Source organism: Diplodia corticola (assembly GCF_001883845.1).
Source record: "Diplodia corticola strain CBS 112549 chromosome Unknown scaffold29, whole genome shotgun sequence".
In the NCBI taxonomy this organism is placed as follows: domain Eukaryota; kingdom Fungi; phylum Ascomycota; class Dothideomycetes; order Botryosphaeriales; family Botryosphaeriaceae; genus Diplodia; species Diplodia corticola.
Window position 1 is genome coordinate 200,734 of NW_017971508.1, and position 17,405 is coordinate 218,138.

At 59.0% G+C, this 17,405-nt stretch overlaps 5 protein-coding genes across 5 annotated transcripts; 3 read left to right on the forward strand and 2 right to left on the reverse strand.

Annotated features, from left to right (window-relative positions):
- Positions 1–388: 388 nt before the first annotated feature.
- Positions 389–5,913, reverse strand: BKCO1_2900053 (ubiquitin c-terminal hydrolase; the record flags this gene model as incomplete). Its single annotated transcript, XM_020273813.1, has 4 exons — positions 389–1,188; positions 1,242–4,481; positions 4,547–5,479; positions 5,835–5,913. The coding sequence occupies 4 exons, from the start codon at positions 5,911–5,913 to the stop codon at positions 389–391; spliced, it is 5,052 nt and encodes a 1,683-aa protein (XP_020129867.1).
- A 1,287-nt stretch (positions 5,914–7,200) lies between these two features.
- On the forward strand, positions 7,201–9,864 carry BKCO1_2900054 (uncharacterized protein; the record flags this gene model as incomplete). The annotated part of the gene is made up of 1 exon (XM_020273814.1): positions 7,201–9,864. The coding sequence occupies one exon, from the start codon at positions 7,201–7,203 to the stop codon at positions 9,862–9,864; it is 2,664 nt and encodes an 887-aa protein (XP_020129836.1).
- A 1,089-nt stretch (positions 9,865–10,953) lies between these two features.
- Positions 10,954–12,372, reverse strand: BKCO1_2900055 (er membrane protein; the record flags this gene model as incomplete). The annotated part of the gene is made up of 3 exons (XM_020273815.1): positions 10,954–11,562; positions 11,616–11,804; positions 11,854–12,372. The coding sequence occupies 3 exons, from the start codon at positions 12,370–12,372 to the stop codon at positions 10,954–10,956; spliced, it is 1,317 nt and encodes a 438-aa protein (XP_020129869.1).
- A 935-nt stretch (positions 12,373–13,307) lies between these two features.
- On the forward strand, positions 13,308–14,421 carry BKCO1_2900056 (gamm1 protein; the record flags this gene model as incomplete). Its single annotated transcript, XM_020273816.1, has 2 exons — positions 13,308–13,372; positions 13,422–14,421. The coding sequence occupies 2 exons, from the start codon at positions 13,308–13,310 to the stop codon at positions 14,419–14,421; spliced, it is 1,065 nt and encodes a 354-aa protein (XP_020129871.1).
- Positions 14,422–14,885: 464 nt separating this feature from the next.
- BKCO1_2900057 (nad-binding protein) lies at positions 14,886–16,324 on the forward strand (the record flags this gene model as incomplete). The annotated part of the gene is made up of 6 exons (XM_020273817.1): positions 14,886–15,006; positions 15,060–15,086; positions 15,146–15,215; positions 15,365–15,453; positions 15,507–16,000; positions 16,241–16,324. 6 exons carry the CDS (start codon positions 14,886–14,888, stop codon positions 16,322–16,324), a joined length of 885 nt encoding a protein of 294 aa, XP_020129870.1.
- Positions 16,325–17,405: the final 1,081 nt, after the last annotated feature.

Sequence of the window (17,405 nt, forward strand, 5' to 3'; positions counted from 1 at the left end):
TCAACCCCAATAGCATGTTCATGGGAGAGAGAGTGTGTGAGAGAAAGAGAGTCGTGAACGTATATGTGAGTGTGTCTCGAGCATGAATATTTTCTTGTTTCGTCGGCCAGTCATCAAGGAAAAAAAACGAAAGAAAGACGACGACGTCCTGAAACCAAAAAAAAAGCAATACCAAGAATCAGACTTGAAACCACCAAAATGCCCACGATGAATGCTTTGATGATGCTTCAAAAAAGGAAACAAGAATGGATGGTGAAAAGAAAAAAAGAAAGCCCTGTTTCGTTCGTTCATGGTAATTTACTTTTCTTCTTCTCACGTTGTCTCTCTCTTCTCTTTCCCTGGCCCTCCCTCCCTCCCACACCCAGCCTCCCACCATCCCTGAGTCCCTCTAATCCACCTTGACGTCCTTCTCATCCACCCGCACCTCCGCCACGTCGTCCTCCAAATCCGGCATCTCCGCCTCCGCCTCCAAGTCCGCGCCGACGTTCAGCAGCGCGGGCGGGCATTCCGCCCCGCCCCTGCCGCCGCCCTCGTGATCCGAATCCACCGGCGTCACGTTGCCCGGCCCGGACAGCAGGCCATCTTCGCCCTCGAAATCCATCAGGCGGTCGCCGATGTCGCTGCCGGCCGACTCGGGCATGGCTGCGACGTCGCTGGCGACGTCCGTGTTGTCGCCGTCGTCGTCGTCGTCGCCGTCGTCGGCCCCGCCGTCCATCTGCTGCTGCTGCTGCCGCGAGTTCTTCGGCCAGTCCCACGAAGGTTGCGTGGCGGCGGTGAGGCCGCCGCCCGCGGCGGGCTTGTGGACGACGTCCATGGAGATGCCTTCGTCGTTGTCCTCGTACGGCGGCGGCAGGGCGTCCGTGTCGTCGTCGTCGTCGTCGTCATCATTCGTCAGGGCTGTCGTTGTCGTCGTCACGCCAGCCAAACCAGCCGCGCGCCGGGGACCAGCTCCTGCTGCGCTTGAGTCTCTCGGCGACCCATTCGGGGATGAGCCGCCGAGACGCTGGCCGTTTCCCGACGGCGAGTCGTCGCCGGATTCAGATGCGGGGGCGAACGCCTGGCGGACGACTTCCTGCAGGTAGGGCGGGCCTAAAGGGGCGTCGTCGGCGGTGCGGCGACGGCGGTAGAAGAGTAGGTACGCGGCGCCGCTGACGAGGTTCGACGCGCTCTTCTTGCTGACCATCGAGTCTGTCTCAAGTTAATACATGAAGCGTTTCAAGTCCGCATCTGGAAATCTTTACCGTTGTAATCGTACCACTGCCCATCGTAGAAGTTCTTTGCCACAGCAGTGTAGTGCCCTCCACCGAGGCCACCGAAGTGGTTGTCCACGGCAAAGAGGTCGTAGACCAGAGGCTTGCCTTCATGAAGGCCCACACGCTCGCTGATATCCAAGCCTTCAATGGGGAAGTCCACGAGAATATCAACCTTGTCCCGGAAACCGCGGTTGGCACCAAAGCGCTTGAGGTGAACGACGAGAATGTCTGGAGCAGTCCAGATCTCGAGGGTCTTGCTTGCCCTGCGAAGTTCCTTGCAGCGGTTGCAGTACCACGCATTCTCCTCAGAAAGGATCTCGGTCTTTGCAGTCTCGGCAAAGCAATCCTCAAGCGTGATGCCCGACTTCTTCCGCGCCGCCCGCTTCTTCTTCTTTTCCGCAAGATCGGCGTCAGGCAAAGTCTCGGTCAGATCCCAAGTGCCCATGCCGCGCATCTCATTCTTGTCCGAAATCTTACCACCGAAGAGGGCGTCGAAGCTTTCACTCTCCCAGTCCACGATGATCACTTCACCAGGGCGGAGAAGCATGGGCTCGCCATCAGGCTCAGACACGGGCTCGGAGCCGGCCCTGACGTTGGCACCAGCGCGGCGATCCTTCCGGGAATAAGTCTTCATCTTTCTGCCCTTCTTACCCTTGACTCTTCTGGCTTGCTTGTTCTGGAACTTCTGGCGGTTGGCCTGTTTGTTCATCGATACAGGTGCAAGCTCGTCTTCGCTCGGTTCAGCCTCGAATGACTCCATGGTATTGGAAAACTGAGGGGTATCCTCGTCAACATCACTTTCGGGAGTACCGGAGCGCTGAGTTGCTTGGGTCGAGCCGCTGGCAGTGGACTGGATAGATGAACGGCGGCTTGTGGGCGTCGGAATGCGAGAATCCAGAGTGGCGTACTCCCTAGCGTCAAGCCCGCTCCAGCCAGTCGGAAGGATGTCATTGCCCAATTTTGCGTACTTCAAGGTGAAGAGCCTCCGGAGTTCAGGAGCAATGAAGCTACCGGGCTGCAGCACTGGCGGCAATGAACTCTGCTCTTGCATGGCAACATCATCGTCGGTGTTTTCGTCCGATTTGGCCTTTTCCACTTCTCCGGGCTCGGTCATCGTGACATCCACGATGCTCTCATCACCCTCAACCGAGTTTGCTTGGACACGTGCATCTGCGTTAGAAGAGGCATCTTCGTCCGCTGTCACTACAGTGTCCGACTCATCACGTGGGGAAGCCGCACCGTCCACATTGAGAATCTCCCTGGTAGTCATTCCAGCCACTCTGCCAATGACCTTACGCAGGATCTCATCAGAGTCCTTTGCTTGGTCGCGCGTGACGAGAATGTGAGTTGGCCAAAGAGTTACATCCCACTTGTTAGAGGGAACTTTGCGAACACGATGGAACACAGGAACCACCATCTTGTCCGCGAGGGGAGAGTCGGTGTCGGGGATTTCGTCATCTTCGGATTGGTTGAAGGGATAACTAGGCCTCGTTTTACCAGACTTCTTCGAAGGCGGCCAGTTTGTGGGGACATCGTCCAGCTCGTAGGCGACAATTTCATCGCGTTCCTGGATGCTGCTTTCTACTATGGCTTGTCTGTCCTCAAAGTGCTTGTAGAACTTGTGGCTGTAGATCTCGGACATCATGATACGCTTGGGATCAACACCCGGGATGCGCTGCCCGATGAATTCCTTGATCGCTGAGAGTGGCCTGTTAGGTTCTATGTCGACATCAATCTGTACCGGTCGGCCGACCAAAGGCACAAAGTAGATGCTATGCTGCCAGTTCTTCTCGATGGGCATCTGTAGAGTGAGGGAGGAGTAAGGGTCGAAGGTGATGCTGACTTTGTCGCACTCCGGGCAGACCATGGTGTTCTTGTAGAAACCATTGAAAAGGTCCATGGCGACTGAGTCGTTACGCGCACGATGGTTCTCGCGGTACTTCTCGCCAAGCGCCTTGATGGCTTCCGGGTCTTTATGGGTATTGTCATCCGAATCAGGGTTCTCAATGTATGGCTTCTTGATGATCCGGTTCAAGTCCTCGTGAAGACCGTCCACTAAGAAGCTGAGGAACTCCTGCGAGTCTTGCTGTCCATAGCCAGAGAACATTGGCTGCGCACGTCCGAGCGAATACTTGAAGTTCTTGGGCGCAAAAGAGGTAGGAGAAGACTCGTCATAGATGGATGCGAGCAAGCCTGCGTATGACTTTGCAATGGCACCCCCGTGACCGAGCGGGTTATCTCCATTAAGTTCCTCCTTGTACTTATTTTGCATGAAGTAAGCAGTGAGCTCCTCAACGCTACGGATGCACTGCAGAGCAGAGTTCATGTAGCAGGTGTTGCCCAAGTTGGACAAACCAACAGTCCCACGTGTTCTGCCGTTTTTCGTCCGTCCACGCGTCATGGGCCCACCGGGCGCTGGGCTGCTGCGTCCACTATCCCCCCTGGAATCCGGGATCTTACTGGTGCTGAGTGAGACGCCGTGTTTTGACGCCGCCCTACGCGCATTATCCGAAACAAACTCACCACCAGCAGGGCCACCAATCTGTTCTTCTAAGATGAGGACCTGACTGGTGTTCAAACCGACAAGATCCATCTTGACGCTACCGTTGTACTTTGGGTTGTTTGTCTCGTCTTTGTGGTCAACCATTTCCCTTTGAGTGCCCTCAGACATGGCTGTGAATGATGCCAGGTCAATCAGCAGCGGAGTCGGGGGCATCCTGGCGGGAGAGCTGTTACGGGACGTGGCCGGAGTGAGCACCTCGGCCTTGGGTTCTTGTTGGCTTGCGGGGCCGGTCTGAATGGGTTCCAACACTCTCCAGATCTGTACCTTTGTGGTTACAGGGATTCCAGCTGCCTCTTTCGCCCTTCTCAAAAAATTCTGAAACCTCTCGCTCCGGCTTGACAGTAGTCTGACCGCGTTGCTAGAATTTTCCTTGATTCTTTGAGCAGTCATAGCTTCCGAGTCATTGCGCAGCTTGCGGATCGAGATGAACGGAGGATAAATTTCGTACTGAACGTTTTGCACGCCAGAGCCGGGGGGCGCGGTATCGTGAGCATAGCGGATGATGGGAGGCACACCCGCCTTCACGCCATACCATTCGACCATCAAGTTCCATGCCTCCTCAGGAAAAACTTCGTAGTCTTCACCAATCTGAAGGCCCGGCTTCATGGGCACGAACAGCTGACCGGAAGATTCACTGACGTGGTCTTGCTCCCAGGCCGAGGCATCTTTGCGGAATGAAGGAGCAGTCACTAAACCATGTTCGCCGTAATGTAGGAACGAATAGACATACCTTGATCAAAGAGAGGTTCGTTGTTGATGGGGCCTACCTCACCCTCTGAGGCCGACTTGTCGAATGGGCCGAATTGCTTGCTGTCAGACACGCGTGACAGAACACGCGACAGCCAAAACATGCTGACAATATAGCCCTTCTGACCATCCTGAGGCAGAGCCTCGTGTAGCGTCATGATCCGCACCACCTGTTCATCTAGCGAGGGGCCTGACGCAGCAGCGCTGGAGGCGGGTTGTTCCTTGGGGTTTGGCGGTGAGGGAGCAGCGTCGCTGGTGGCCGAGGTGCTTACGGTGTTTGACTCGTTGACGGACATGGACGCGGTGTCGGAGCTGGCACCGCTGTTCTGGTCCTTGGGCTGGGCCTGCTCATCTCTGAGCATGTCCACCGAGGAGTCCCTCGCGGTGCCGTTCTCCATCTCCATCTGCTCCCTGCTGTCGTTCTCTCCAGCCATTTCGGACGCGGATCTCTTTGCGGGGGATGCTGATCGAGGCGGGGGCGAGCGTACAGAGGCGCCGGAGGGGGGGTTCTGCAAGCGGGAGCCTTCTGGCACTGCGGAGGAGCCGCGCCGATCTCCTGCGGGCGCGCCGGGTCTATTCGTGGACTCCAAGCTCAGGCCAGCGTATGCCTCGCTGGGGGAGCTGCCGCCGCTGGCTGTGTTGTCCCAGGAGGGCCCGTATGACTCGGCGACGGGCTCCAATACTTCGTCGCGGAGATGCGGTGGGATGTAGCGCGGCGGCGAGGCGGAGGTGCGGCTGCCGACGGAGGGCGGGTGAGGAGAGGAGCGCGGCGACGCTGACGGCGGCGGCGGGTCGAAGGCCGACGTGGGCGCAGGCTTTGGGGTGGACGGCGAGCAGTTGTCTGAGGCTTCGGGGGGCAGGTCCTGGGCGAGCTTCCGCTTCTTGATGGACGCCGTCGTGAAAGCGAGCGGCCGGCCTGTGGAGCTGCAGCAGCTCCAACGGCAGGCACGGGCGTTGCGAGAAGCGGCGCGAAGCACGGAGAAGCGCGCGGCGCGAGGGATGAGCGAGGGTGCAACGACTCCTGGGAAAGCGGCGTGTTGGTGGGGGGAAAGGACCGAGCAGTGTTGCTGGCGGCTCAATGCGAAGGGCAGAAAAATGAGGCTGGGGCGGGCGGTGATGTAGGCTCAAGGTCGCGCGCTGTTCTTCCGTCCGGGAACTGCCGCCGTGCGAGCGGCCAAAGGGAGCTGGGGATTACGGTGCCTGCCCGGGGCGTTCCAATTATAGGCGGGCGTCCTGCAGCGCGCAGCGTGATATGGCGATTGCGGACAAACTGGCGACAGCCTTGCGATGCGCGTTGTTGCAGCTCTCACCACGCCGGCCGTCGCCCTGGCCGCACGCGCCATGAGACATGCACACCCAGACTTCTCTTTCTCCTCCACGCGTCCTCTACCGGCAGCACCTCGTCCACTAGCCCGCTGCCCTGACCGCATTTCCCTCCGTGCCGAGCCCCAGAAGGCTGCCCCGGACAACCCCCAGATTCTACGCAACCTGATCGGTCCTGCCCCCTCGGGAGCCTCCCATGACGCTCCGGCGCGAACACCTGCCGCACCCCCCGCCTCGCCCTGTGGAGCGTGTGCTGCTGCGGACGTGACCAAGAGCAGCAGATCACGCGTTCTCAGACACTGCACGAAGCAGTCGCCACTATGATCTGCGCCGGGCCAGCTGAGCTGCCGCCGGGCGGATGAAGAAGGCGAGAAGTGAGGCTGTTGCCGCAGCCCATCTGCGTGTTCTGCCTCAACAGTCTAGACGCGTCCGCGGGCGAGAAGGGCTGGATGGGGGACAAGGTGTTCAAGGGCTCAGGTATACATGTCGATTGCAGACGCCAAATCGAGTAATCTACCGGGGCAAACAGGCATAGGTTTGGCTCAGAAAGGTGGCATGAACCAGGCCTCATACTCAATGAGGAAGGGAGCCCCTGCGAATATCTGTCCTGATGGTGTTCGGGACTACCCCGCAAGACGGAATGGGTGTCATCTGTACGTGAACGTGCAGCGGAGGAACACAGCTTATGACGGTCACCCGATAACGCACGGGGGCGTGCCCCTCTGCTGCTGCAAACGAGCCGTAGTGCCTTCGGATGGCTGCATGGCATGGTAAAACGGCTGCCACGGTCTTGAGCCAGGGTCGAATCGAGGCCGAACTGGCGGTGATGACAAGCTCCCGGTCAGCACTTGTGGGCCTGAGCCTCCGATCCCGGGACTAGCCGCTTTGGTCGCCAGGGGAAAGGAAAGGCAGGAGACTGATGGCCATGACGTCTGATGCTCAACAGCACGCGGAACGGGCATCCGTTTCTGCTCCCATCCTTGACGTTTTCCATCTGCAGTTGCTCGTCGCACAACAGTCTGTGCCATAGTTGACTAAGCGCCAGGATTCTCTGCGCCGCACCGCCGCAAACTGTGGGGGCCGGAAGAGGCAGCCGGCCATCGCGTGCAGCCTTCCTCGCTCGCCGAGACTAGGCAGAACATCTGCTGAGAACACACTGCTGTTCCTCACACTTTGAAGCGCCGCGGACCTCACGTCCCCGCACATCTTGATCTCCTCACCGGGCGCGTCTTTGTTCGCGCGTCTGGTTCCGCGCCCCCTCCGCTCCGCGTCTCCCCGTGCTATGCTCCTTCCTTGCACCCAGCCTCTTGCAGCATGTTTTCCAACATCTTCAAAGACAAAGACTCGCCATCACATCAGTCGCCATCTGGCCCCAAGAAAGAGGCCTCCCTAGAGACGATACTCCCTACACCGGAACTACGTGTTGAACTCGCACTCGTTGTGGTCTTGTGCACCGACATCATTCGCCAGGACCTCAGTGCCACCTTCCAGGTACCAAAGGCCCTCCAGACTGCGGCGGCTTTCCATGACCCCACGGCCGAAGAAAACCTGATCGCGCTCGATGAAAGCCAAAGAGCCCATGCATCGAGCGCTGCGGAACGAGCCGAGCGAGTCGAGAAGATCAAAAGAGAACTTGCCGCCAACGATGTGCAGGAACTGCACCGCGCCGCCCTCAGTTTCTACAACAACTGGCGCGTACAAGTCCTCAAACGCGTGGGCGAGGTGCTGAAAGTCCGCTCCAAGGATGTGGCTCTCGCGAAGCAGGAGCGGGACAGGTCTTCCGCGAAGAAACAGGAACTGGATCTGCTTTCTCTGGACGACCAAGCGCCCCCCGAGTCCTCTCCCTCAAGCACGTCAATCCCAACTACGCTCGTCCGCCTGCCGCAGGAATCTCGCACTCTCATACTCAATTCCATCCTCCTCCTCCTCCTCTCTTTACAGAACTATCCCGCCCACTCCCGCCTTCTCCTCATTCTCCTCTCCTCCAGCCTCCGCCTGCCTCCATCCCTGCTCTGCGAACAAGAAACCGCCCTCGCCAAAGCCCTCCTCACATCCGCGCGCCAGCTCTCCGCCGAAGAAGAAACCGCCCGCGCCGCCTCCTCGAACGCAACCTCTCGCAAATGGAAAGTCGGCCTCGCCACCGTCGCCGGCGCCGCCCTGATCGGCGTCACCGGCGGCCTCGCGGCGCCCTTCCTCGCCGCGGGCGTGGGCACCGTGCTCGGCGGCGTGGGGCTGGGCGCGACGGCCGTGGGCGGGCTCCTGGGCGGACTGGCGGGCAGCAGCGTGCTGGTGGGCGGCCTGTTCGGCGCGTACGGCGGGCGCATGACGGGAAAGATGATGGACAAGTACTCGGCCGACGTGTCCGACTTCCGCTTCGTCGCCGTGCGCGGCGGCGACGACGGCGGCGTGTACGAGCGCCAGCGCAAGGCGCAGGGCCTCTCGCACCGGAGCACCAGCCAGAGCCAGCGGCCGGAAGACATCCGTGGCAGCTGGAAGCCGCCGAGCCGCTCCAATACCTCCTCCTCCTCAGCTATCGACCCTGCCTCCGAGCACCACCGTCTGCGCGTGGCCATCGCCATCAGCGGCTGGCTGACGGACTCGACCGAGGTCTTCACGCCCTGGTTCGTCATGGGCCCGCAGCTGGAAACGTTCGCTCTGCGGTGGGAGGTCGAGGCTCTGCTCAAGCTCGGCACGTCGCTGTCCGCGGTGCTCAAGAGCGCGGCGTGGGGCTACGCCAAGTACGAGCTGGTCAAGCGGACGGTGCTGGGCAGCCTGGCCGCGGGCCTGTGGCCGCTGATGCTGCTGCGCGTGGGCCGCGTCGTCGACAACCCCTTCTCCATCGCGCGCAAGCGCAGCGAGAAGGCGGGCGCGGTGCTCGCCGACGCCCTCATCAACAAGGCCCAGGGCGAGCGCCCCGTCACGCTCGTCGGCTACTCGCTCGGCGCCCGCGTCATCTACTCGTGCCTGCTGCAGCTGGCCGAGCGCCGCGCCTTCGGCCTCGTCGAAAACGTCGTCATGATGGGCGCGCCCACGCCGAGCGACGCCGCGGCCTGGCGCAGGATGCGCGCCGTGGTCGCCGGCCGCCTGGTCAACGTGTACAGCTCCAACGACCACATCCTGGGGTACCTCTACCGGACGAGCAGCATCCAGCTCGGCGTCGCGGGGCTCCAGGAGGTGCAGGGCGTGCAGGGCGTGGAGAACGTCGACGTCAGCGCCATGGTCGACGGCCACACGCGGTACAGGTGGCTGACCGGCACCATCCTGAAGAAGATCGGGATGGAGGAGCTGGACGACGACGAGGTGCGGAAGGAGGAGGAGGAACTGCGCGCCGAGGAGGCCAAGGAGCGCAAGGCGGAGCTGGAGAACGAGAAGAAGGTCGAGCAAAAGATCGGCAGCAAGGGCGACAGCCAGGAGGAACGCCGCATCATCATGCAGGACGTCGTCGAGGAAGAGGCCAAACTGCTGGAGATGCGCACCGGCATCGGCGCTGAAGAGCCACCTCAGGAGGAGGAACAGAGCCCCCAGCTTCCTCCCCGCCCCGCGGCACCGACGCAGTCCCGCAGCATCGTTCCCCGCAAGCCCGTTGGCCAACAGCCCGCGAAGTCGCTGTCGGATCAGATCGAGACGCCCCCGGCGAAGCCGCCGCGACCCGCTGCTCCGCTCGCGCCGGCGTCTGATGAGGAAGACGACGTCCCCCCGCCGCAGCCTCCTCGCCGCTCTGCGACGGCTGTGACCGACTTCGCGTCGTCGTCGTCGGCGGCGGCTCCAGCGGCCGCCACCGTCGCACCGCAGGCCGATAAGGACATCCTGAATGACGAGTATGACGACGATAATATATCTCTTGGCGATGACGACGTGGAGAGCGTGCACTCGGCCCCGTCGGTGAAGTCCGCCGAGATGATGATGTTGGCCCCCGAGGCGGAGCCCTTGTCGGACTCGGAGCCCGAGACTGAGTCGCGGCCGCCTGCACGGAAGTAGTCGTGAAGCGCAGGACTGGGGATGGGGGACTGGAGTCGATATCGGGCAAATGTGTGTGGTTGGAGTTCCAAGGGGGAAGGTTTCACTTGGAGTTGGAGCAGCTGTACTTCCTTTCCAGATAGCCTTTGTCGAATGTAGTAGAAGATAGAGTTGTCTGATGGTATGATGGGATGTGTTGCACAATTCCAAAAGGAACTGCCGTGCGCACCTGCAAGTAACCTGACGTTGGTGGTTGTTGCAAGCTTGACGACCACACTTTGCACCTCTGAAACTGGACAAAACCCAAATATGTGAGCTCTTCAGTGAGTGCATTTAAATCAAATAGCTACGTAATGAAGTCCAGTCTTGTTGCCTTAAGACCAGTCTTGCTATCAAATTAATGAGATGTGTGGCCTGGATGACGCCAATTTGAATTCGCGGTTCCAAATGAAGCATGCTACTGAAAGCAGGATATCTACAGGACGGGTGGGGGCCTCGCTGATGTACCCTTGACCCTCGCTTATCATCACGTTTAGTTGTTTGTCATTATTCCCCTGTGTGTTCTCCGCTGTGTCTTCCGGTTCCATTACCCTCGGTCCGTTTTCTCTTCTCTTGCAGGTTGTTTGGTGAGTTCTGACGCAAAAATTCGAAATGCAATGCGTGCGTTACAAAGGGAAGCCAAAATGTGCTAGGTTCTCGCTCCCCTAGCCGGGTATCTAAGCGCTCTGAATGTTTGCTACGAACAATAGAAAGCACGACGAACTTGTCGATGGTAGTTGTAGCGTGCTCGTGGGATGGATCGAGGAGGATGATAGTGTTCAAAGTGCGGGCAATGTGTGCTTCTGGGTGCAGAGTTGGCCGCGCGGTTGCTCTGTGAAGGTGCAATGAGGCGGCCTGTCCACAAAAACGGAAGCAGTACGGACTTGGACGGGCCTTGCGCGGGATAAGGCAAGGTCCAAAACGCGAGGTTCCAGGGTGATTTAAATGGAGATAGCCACTGACTCCCTTCCCGGAATCACGCTTCTTCGCACTCTAAATTTCATGTTGCTTTGTCGGCAACTTTGAGCTCATCGAAGGCTCCTTTATCCGTGGAAACTCCGCTCGGGTTCCTCAGTCTGACTTCCAGTGGCTTGTTAGGCGCCCGTCATCGTCCGCTCTGCCGAGGTTGAGCTCGATTGCGTAGAGACCCATAGTAGCAGCCAGGTTGATCCATCGCCATAGATTGCCCCCAGCGTCACCACCTTGACTGGTCCACCACTCACCAGCTGCATCGCCATTGGTGCTGGAAGAAGCGAAGTGTTGCATGAGCAGGCTTGTGTACACAGCAATCAAGATACTTGGACTGAACCAGCTGAGGAATCCCAATACGCGGCCAGCCTCGTCGTCATCGTCCAAGGACGGGTCCTGGGTGAGTGCACGTGCACCTGCCTCTCGAACGGCTGGAATAATACGAGCCGCCGCATACATGACAAAGACGCGGTAGGCGAGCGAGACGAGTACCGACGGTGTGATAGTCATGATCGCAGCGACCACGAAGCTGAAGGCGGAGTGTACGGTAGAAGGAAGAGTCGATAGCGCATGCATCAAGGTAGTGTAGGAAGCCATGATGATGGGTGGCAGCGGAGGTAGTGCTGGCTGGGCAGATGGCTCACTCTGGATTGGTCCAGAAGGCTGATAGTCGGTGAAGATTTGGTAGATGCAGAGGGTAACATAGGCGAACTGGGGAGCCACGAATTAACACACGCAGCCATGAGTGAAGAGGGTGAGCTTACGAGCAAAGAACTCTCCACCGGATTTCCACGCCCACTTCCGATTCCCCAGGAGCACAGGAAAATAGCGCATGTTATGGCGGCCCCGATTAAAATGGCGTCCACGTTGCCGATTTCCGGGAAAGTTGTGATCCTCCACAAAAAGTATACGGCGCTCGAGATGACGGAAGCTGAACCGATCAAAAGACCAATCTGTGGCTAGTAAATATCATCTCAGCACCAAATGACGGGGGGTGCTTACCATCCAGCTATCGCCACGTTCGCGGTTGACAAGCCATCTGGAAATCTGGCCCAGAGCTTGAATGACCAGCAGACTGCAGAAGCCCTCGCTGATCTGGAAGACGGGCGTGGACCAGCGCAACAGCCTGTCCCAGCTTCCGATCGTCAAGGTCTCTACCAGACCCTCTCTGCCGAACATCCATTCCCTGACCGAAGTATACTCTGCCCGAGAACCACTGAACGTCCTCTGCACCCACCCGCTGTTATTGTCCGCATCCACCGAGAACTTGTTCAAGCTCCAAATCATGAGCGTAGGGATGACGATCCACTGCGAGAGCGAAAGTAGGCTGACGATAGTCTTTCTCATGCGGGATCCGTCCGGAGTGGCCAGGCGCAGCGTGGAATCGAAGAAGTAGAAGCTGGACAGGGCCAGCGAGAAGGCCAAGCCGCAGGTTCTGCCGCCAACATCGAAAGCGAGGGGTATAGTGAAGATGATGGCGAACAGAAACAGCAGGGAAGAAACTGCGCGAGTGAACCACATCGCGCGGAAGAATGCCGCCTTCGCAGGCAGCCGTGAGAGTGCACGGAGAATTCAAGCAGAGGGCTGGACTCGTTGCGCGCCAGGTCGACGCGCCGGGAGGGCGCTGGGAGCTGGAGAGTGGTCGCGGCAAACGACGTCAAACAGGCGGATGCCGGGGTCGTAGCGGAGAGCGAGATGTGGCTCGTGGTTTCCGCGGTGCGCTCGTTCTTGGCGGGAAGGTGCGCTTTCACGTGCTGGTTGTTGAGCCTCCAACGCCCTTAGGTCGGCCGCGTTACACGCACTCGGGAGCACTCTCGAGAGGACAGACTGGCACTGCGCAGGCAGGACGGTGCGCGCGGTGCAGAGAGGGAGAGCAGAGCGGTAGGTGGGCCGTGGGTTGTCGCGTGCTTTTGAGCCGGGATCGGCCTGGCGATCACAGTCGCAGATGCAGGTAGAACAGCAGGGTCGGCGGCACCCTAGATCCTCCAGGTTTATCGGCGGGGTGGTCGGGCGGGTGTGAAAACAGGAATGGGGAGGGACGCAGCGGGAGGGGCTGGAAATGGCGGACGCTGGGTCACTGTGCGTGCGCAGGCGAAGGACGCCATTAATCAGGAAGCAGTGGACCTGACGCCAGATTTCTGGTTCCTCCGCAACCTGAGCATTCGCGCGGCTGGCGTTCAAGGTCGCGTTTTATCCACCTGCATTCTCTTGGCCAACACCTCACCGGCCTTCACCGCCAAGCCCCGCGCTGCTCAAACACACCGGCCCGACAGACGCTGCGCCTCACACTCAATTTTTTTGGGTCGGTGCCGCGCACTCTAATCCAAAACTCCTGGCTGGCCTGGCTGACCATGCTTGGCAGACGTCTCCCCAACCGCCATATTGCCGTTATTTTCGCCCGCCCCGCTATTCGTCCATCTTACACTCTACTCGACGCAACACCACCTCATTTTCGCATGACTTCTGCATCGCCCCAAGTAAAGCGCCTCAAGATGACTGGCCCTCTGATCGGCACGCACAAGTCTGTACCACCTCTGCAATCCTGCTTCCTCGACTGACAATCCCGCTAGCGGCCACTTCCACGCCGACGAGGCCTTGGCCGTGTATCTGCTGCGCACCCTGCCCACCTACGAGGGCAGCCCGCTAGTCCGCACCCGTGACCCCGCCCTTCTCGAGACCTGCCATACTGTCGTCGATGTCGGCGGTGTCTACGACCACACCAAGAACCTCTACGACCACCACCAGCGCGAGTTCGATGCCTACTTCCCCGGCAGGACCGCCACGAAGCTTTCGTCAGCCGGCCTGGTGTACAAGCACTTCGGCAAGGACATCATTGCTCAGCAGACTGGCTTGAGCATTGACAGCCAGGACGTTGAGATTCTGTACCAGAAGCTGTATGATGGCCTTATCGAGGCCTTCGACGCCAATGATACCGGCGTTTCGTCCTACGACAGCAAGGCTGTGAAGGCTGCAGGCTTGGAGAAGCGCTTCGAGGACCGTGGCTTCAGCATTGCGTCCGTCGTCAACCGCTACAACTACCACTTTGAGAATAACGCGGGCAAAGACAAGGAACAGTTGCAGAAGGAGGAGGATGAGCGCTTCCTGAAGGCCTCGGCCTTTGTTGGCGAGCAGTTCATCATGGAGCTGACGGACAAGCACAGCAACTGGCTTCCCGCGCGCGCTGCGGTCAAGGCTGCTTTCGAGGACCGCAAGCAATACGATTCTCAGGGCCGCATCATGGTGCTGAAGCAGGGCATGCCATGGATGGACCATTTGTACACGCTGGAGGACGAGAGTAACACGCCAGCGGAATCGAAGGTGCTGTACGTCTTGTTCCCTGAGAATGACGAGCCGGACAGCAAGTGGAGGATCCGATCCGTCTCTGCCGAGGGCGGTGGATTCGACAACAGGAAGGACCTTCCCAACGCGTGGAAGGGGGTCCGTGACGAGCAGTTGGATGAGGTGTCAGGTATTCCCGGCTGTGTCTTTGTCCACGCGAGTGGGTTCATCGGCGGCAACAAGACCTATGAGGGTGCCTTGAAGATGGCCCAGAAGGCATTGGAGCTATAGTTCACATGATCATCGATGGCTTTGGTATATCGGCGATGAAGTCGCCGCGGTATGTATTGGGATGATAGAATATGCGGCGTTGTCATGGGCCACAAAAAAGTCGTTTTAAGAACGACTCATCAATAGAGTCACGTAGCCGTGGCTAGAGTACTAAAATTAAGTACTATTTTTTTTGAACACGATTTTCCAGAAGCCTAGAACGTGCATCATCAGCTTAATCGCGACCTGTGATCGGCGCGACGTGTCGCGCGGGAGCATCCGTGTAAGCGAGGGCCATCCTTGACGTCATGCGATGTTTCGGCCTGCTTGCCCTTCTTCGATGTGCTGACCTCAGGCAGGCGTCATTGGATCGACTGTCTCCAATCATCTTTGCTTTATGAACAAGCACCCCCGTCCCTCCTCCTGCTTTTTCGAGTCGCTTTTGACGCAAAAAAATACTCTTCGTTACAACCGAATTCAGCACAATGGCCCCGACCCACGATCTCAGAGTCGAGAAGCTCTTCTCGGTCAAGGATTACGTATGCGTCATCACAGGCGGTGGCACGGGCATTGGCCTAATGGCCGCACAGGCGCTGGCCGCCAATGGTATGCCTGCCTACACCGGGTAAACCTGGTTTCATGACAGCTGACTCGAGCAGGTGCCAGGGTATACATCACTGGTAGAAGTAAGTGCTCTAAATTGACGTGTCGAGATGTCTCGGCGATGCTAAAAAAAGACCCTTAGGACAGGAGGCTCTGGAAGCAGCAGCCAAGTCCCACAGTCCTTCCGATGGAACGGAGGGAACCATTATTCCGTAAGTGTGCATGGCACTCTCTAGTGAACAGAACACGCAATGAACAGTGGAAACACTCTTGCGTTGATTTGATCACACCTGGTCAAATCGTATCTACATCTCACGTTTAACGTTTTCAGAGTAGAGAGGGAGTAGCTAATTGTTCCCAGTTGCGGTCCTTGCGATGTCACTAAGAAGGATGACCTTGAGAAGCTGTACGAAGAAATATCAAAGAAGGAGAAGCATATCAACCTCTTGAGTAAGCCCACTAGTCGCCTATGGATTCCTTAGCGCTAACCAGACACTGTACAGTATGCGCAGCTGGCATCGCAGGGACCAAGGCTGAGCCCGATCATGAGCATGCCGGGAGTCTGAAGGAGAAACTATGGAACAACGAGACGTTTGAGACGTGGAATGATGTGTACAGTACCGATGTCACCTCGGTCTACTTTACGACAGTTGCCTTCCTGCCTCTGTTGCAGGCAGGCACGGAGTCCCACGGCCATCTCTCGGCTTCAGTCATTGTCATTTCCTCCATGAGCGGAATCATGCGCCACGCCCAGGGCCACTTCTCATACAACGCCGCGAAGGGTGGTACGGTTCATCTGACAAAGCTCATGAGTGCGGAGTTCCAGAAGGCGCGTGTCAGGGTCAACAGCATAGCGCCCGGCTACTTCCCGTCCGAGATGACGACAAAGCAGAGCGGAACGGACCAGAAGAGTCACCTGCCGGCAGAAAAAGTGCAGGCCAAGGGACACGTGCCGGCCGAAAGAGCGGGCAGCGACGAGGAGATGGCGCAGGCTGTGGTAAGTTCTCCCTCCTGTCATGTGGCGGGCTTTTCCTCCGATGGTCGGCGCAGGGACCTATGATGAGTAATGGAGTGGCTGGAGGCGGTCGGCTTGGTGGTGGCTAGCTCACCTTGGGCCCTGGCAACCAGGTTGTCGCGGCGCATCAATATTGGGAGCGTGCGCTGGCAATTGGCTGAGCGGGGCAGATCAACCTGCCACTTTCAAGTTAGGGTTGCAGCTGACGATGTTGCTTTACAGCTTTTCTTGACCAAGAACGCCTATGTCAACGGAGAAATCCTCGCGGTGGATGGCGGTGTGCTTAACGTCGTTTCGGGAAGGTGAAAGTGGGGAGAAAGCACTGGGAAACTTCCAAAGAGGGAAAGTAGAGGGCGCCAGCGACGGCGGGCTCAGCTAAAATGACAGACGACTTGAATGCTCAATATTGGGTGAATGATTGCACCGGCGAGAAGGCCGCCAGAGGGGCGGGTTCGGGCAAAAATGCAGAGGTCGCGTGTGCCCCAACAGGGCCGTGCATGTGATGTTTTTGCGAGTGGTGCAGCGCCGTCGACGTAGGGCTGGACGGAGGCGGGCTTGGCGGCACGGCGGCACGGCGTCTGTGGCTCACGCATGGCTTTGCTGCAGGTGCGGATGAGGTGCGGATGAGAGGCGGAGGAAACGGCAGAGCAGGACGGGTGCCCGAAGCCAATGTTTGGGTGACGGGCGGCGGAGCCTGTCAGGTCGTGTGTCGGGCCGGGGCGATCAGCTGGCGGCTGGCTGGCGGCCTGCTCGGCCCTGCAGCTGTTGTGCCAACAAACCGTCGCTCGCTTCCTCGATGCGCTCGACGGCTCCCTCTCTTCTTCTCGAAAGCCGCGTCGTCACCTGCGCAACGCGCTCCTGCAATTACTAGAATACGCGGCCAGGTCAGCCAGGGTCCCCGCCGTTTACGCTACTCGCGCTCGAGGTCGGCGCAGCACCGGCGCAGCTAGCGCGACAACTGACGGCTTCCCTAACATCTCAGCCCTACCACTGCCCAATTCCTGACGGTCATTCTCGCACGATCTCTCCCACCCTCCTCCTGGACCGCTGTGTCGCCCGAGCTGCGCGTGCCTGAGCAGCGAGTGACGTACATCCACCGCGTCGCAACACCTGCTCGCTCTCCAGCCTCTCACCACCCAGGCCCGCTTTCCGATGGGTGACATGCAGCTCACCGTAGCAGCACCCCTCGCCGCCCACGACCGCTTCCAGAGCCCCGACTCCGCCCAGTCTTCTCGCGCTCCGCCCTCATAACCGCCTTCGCGCTTCCGACCTCCGCTCGTGAGGCTACCGCCGGTGCCGCTTGACACGCTTTATTCGCCTCCGCACTGCACCCCGCCGCGACGACCGGCTACGCACAACCCCTCGGGCCTGACCGGGGCAGGGGAGC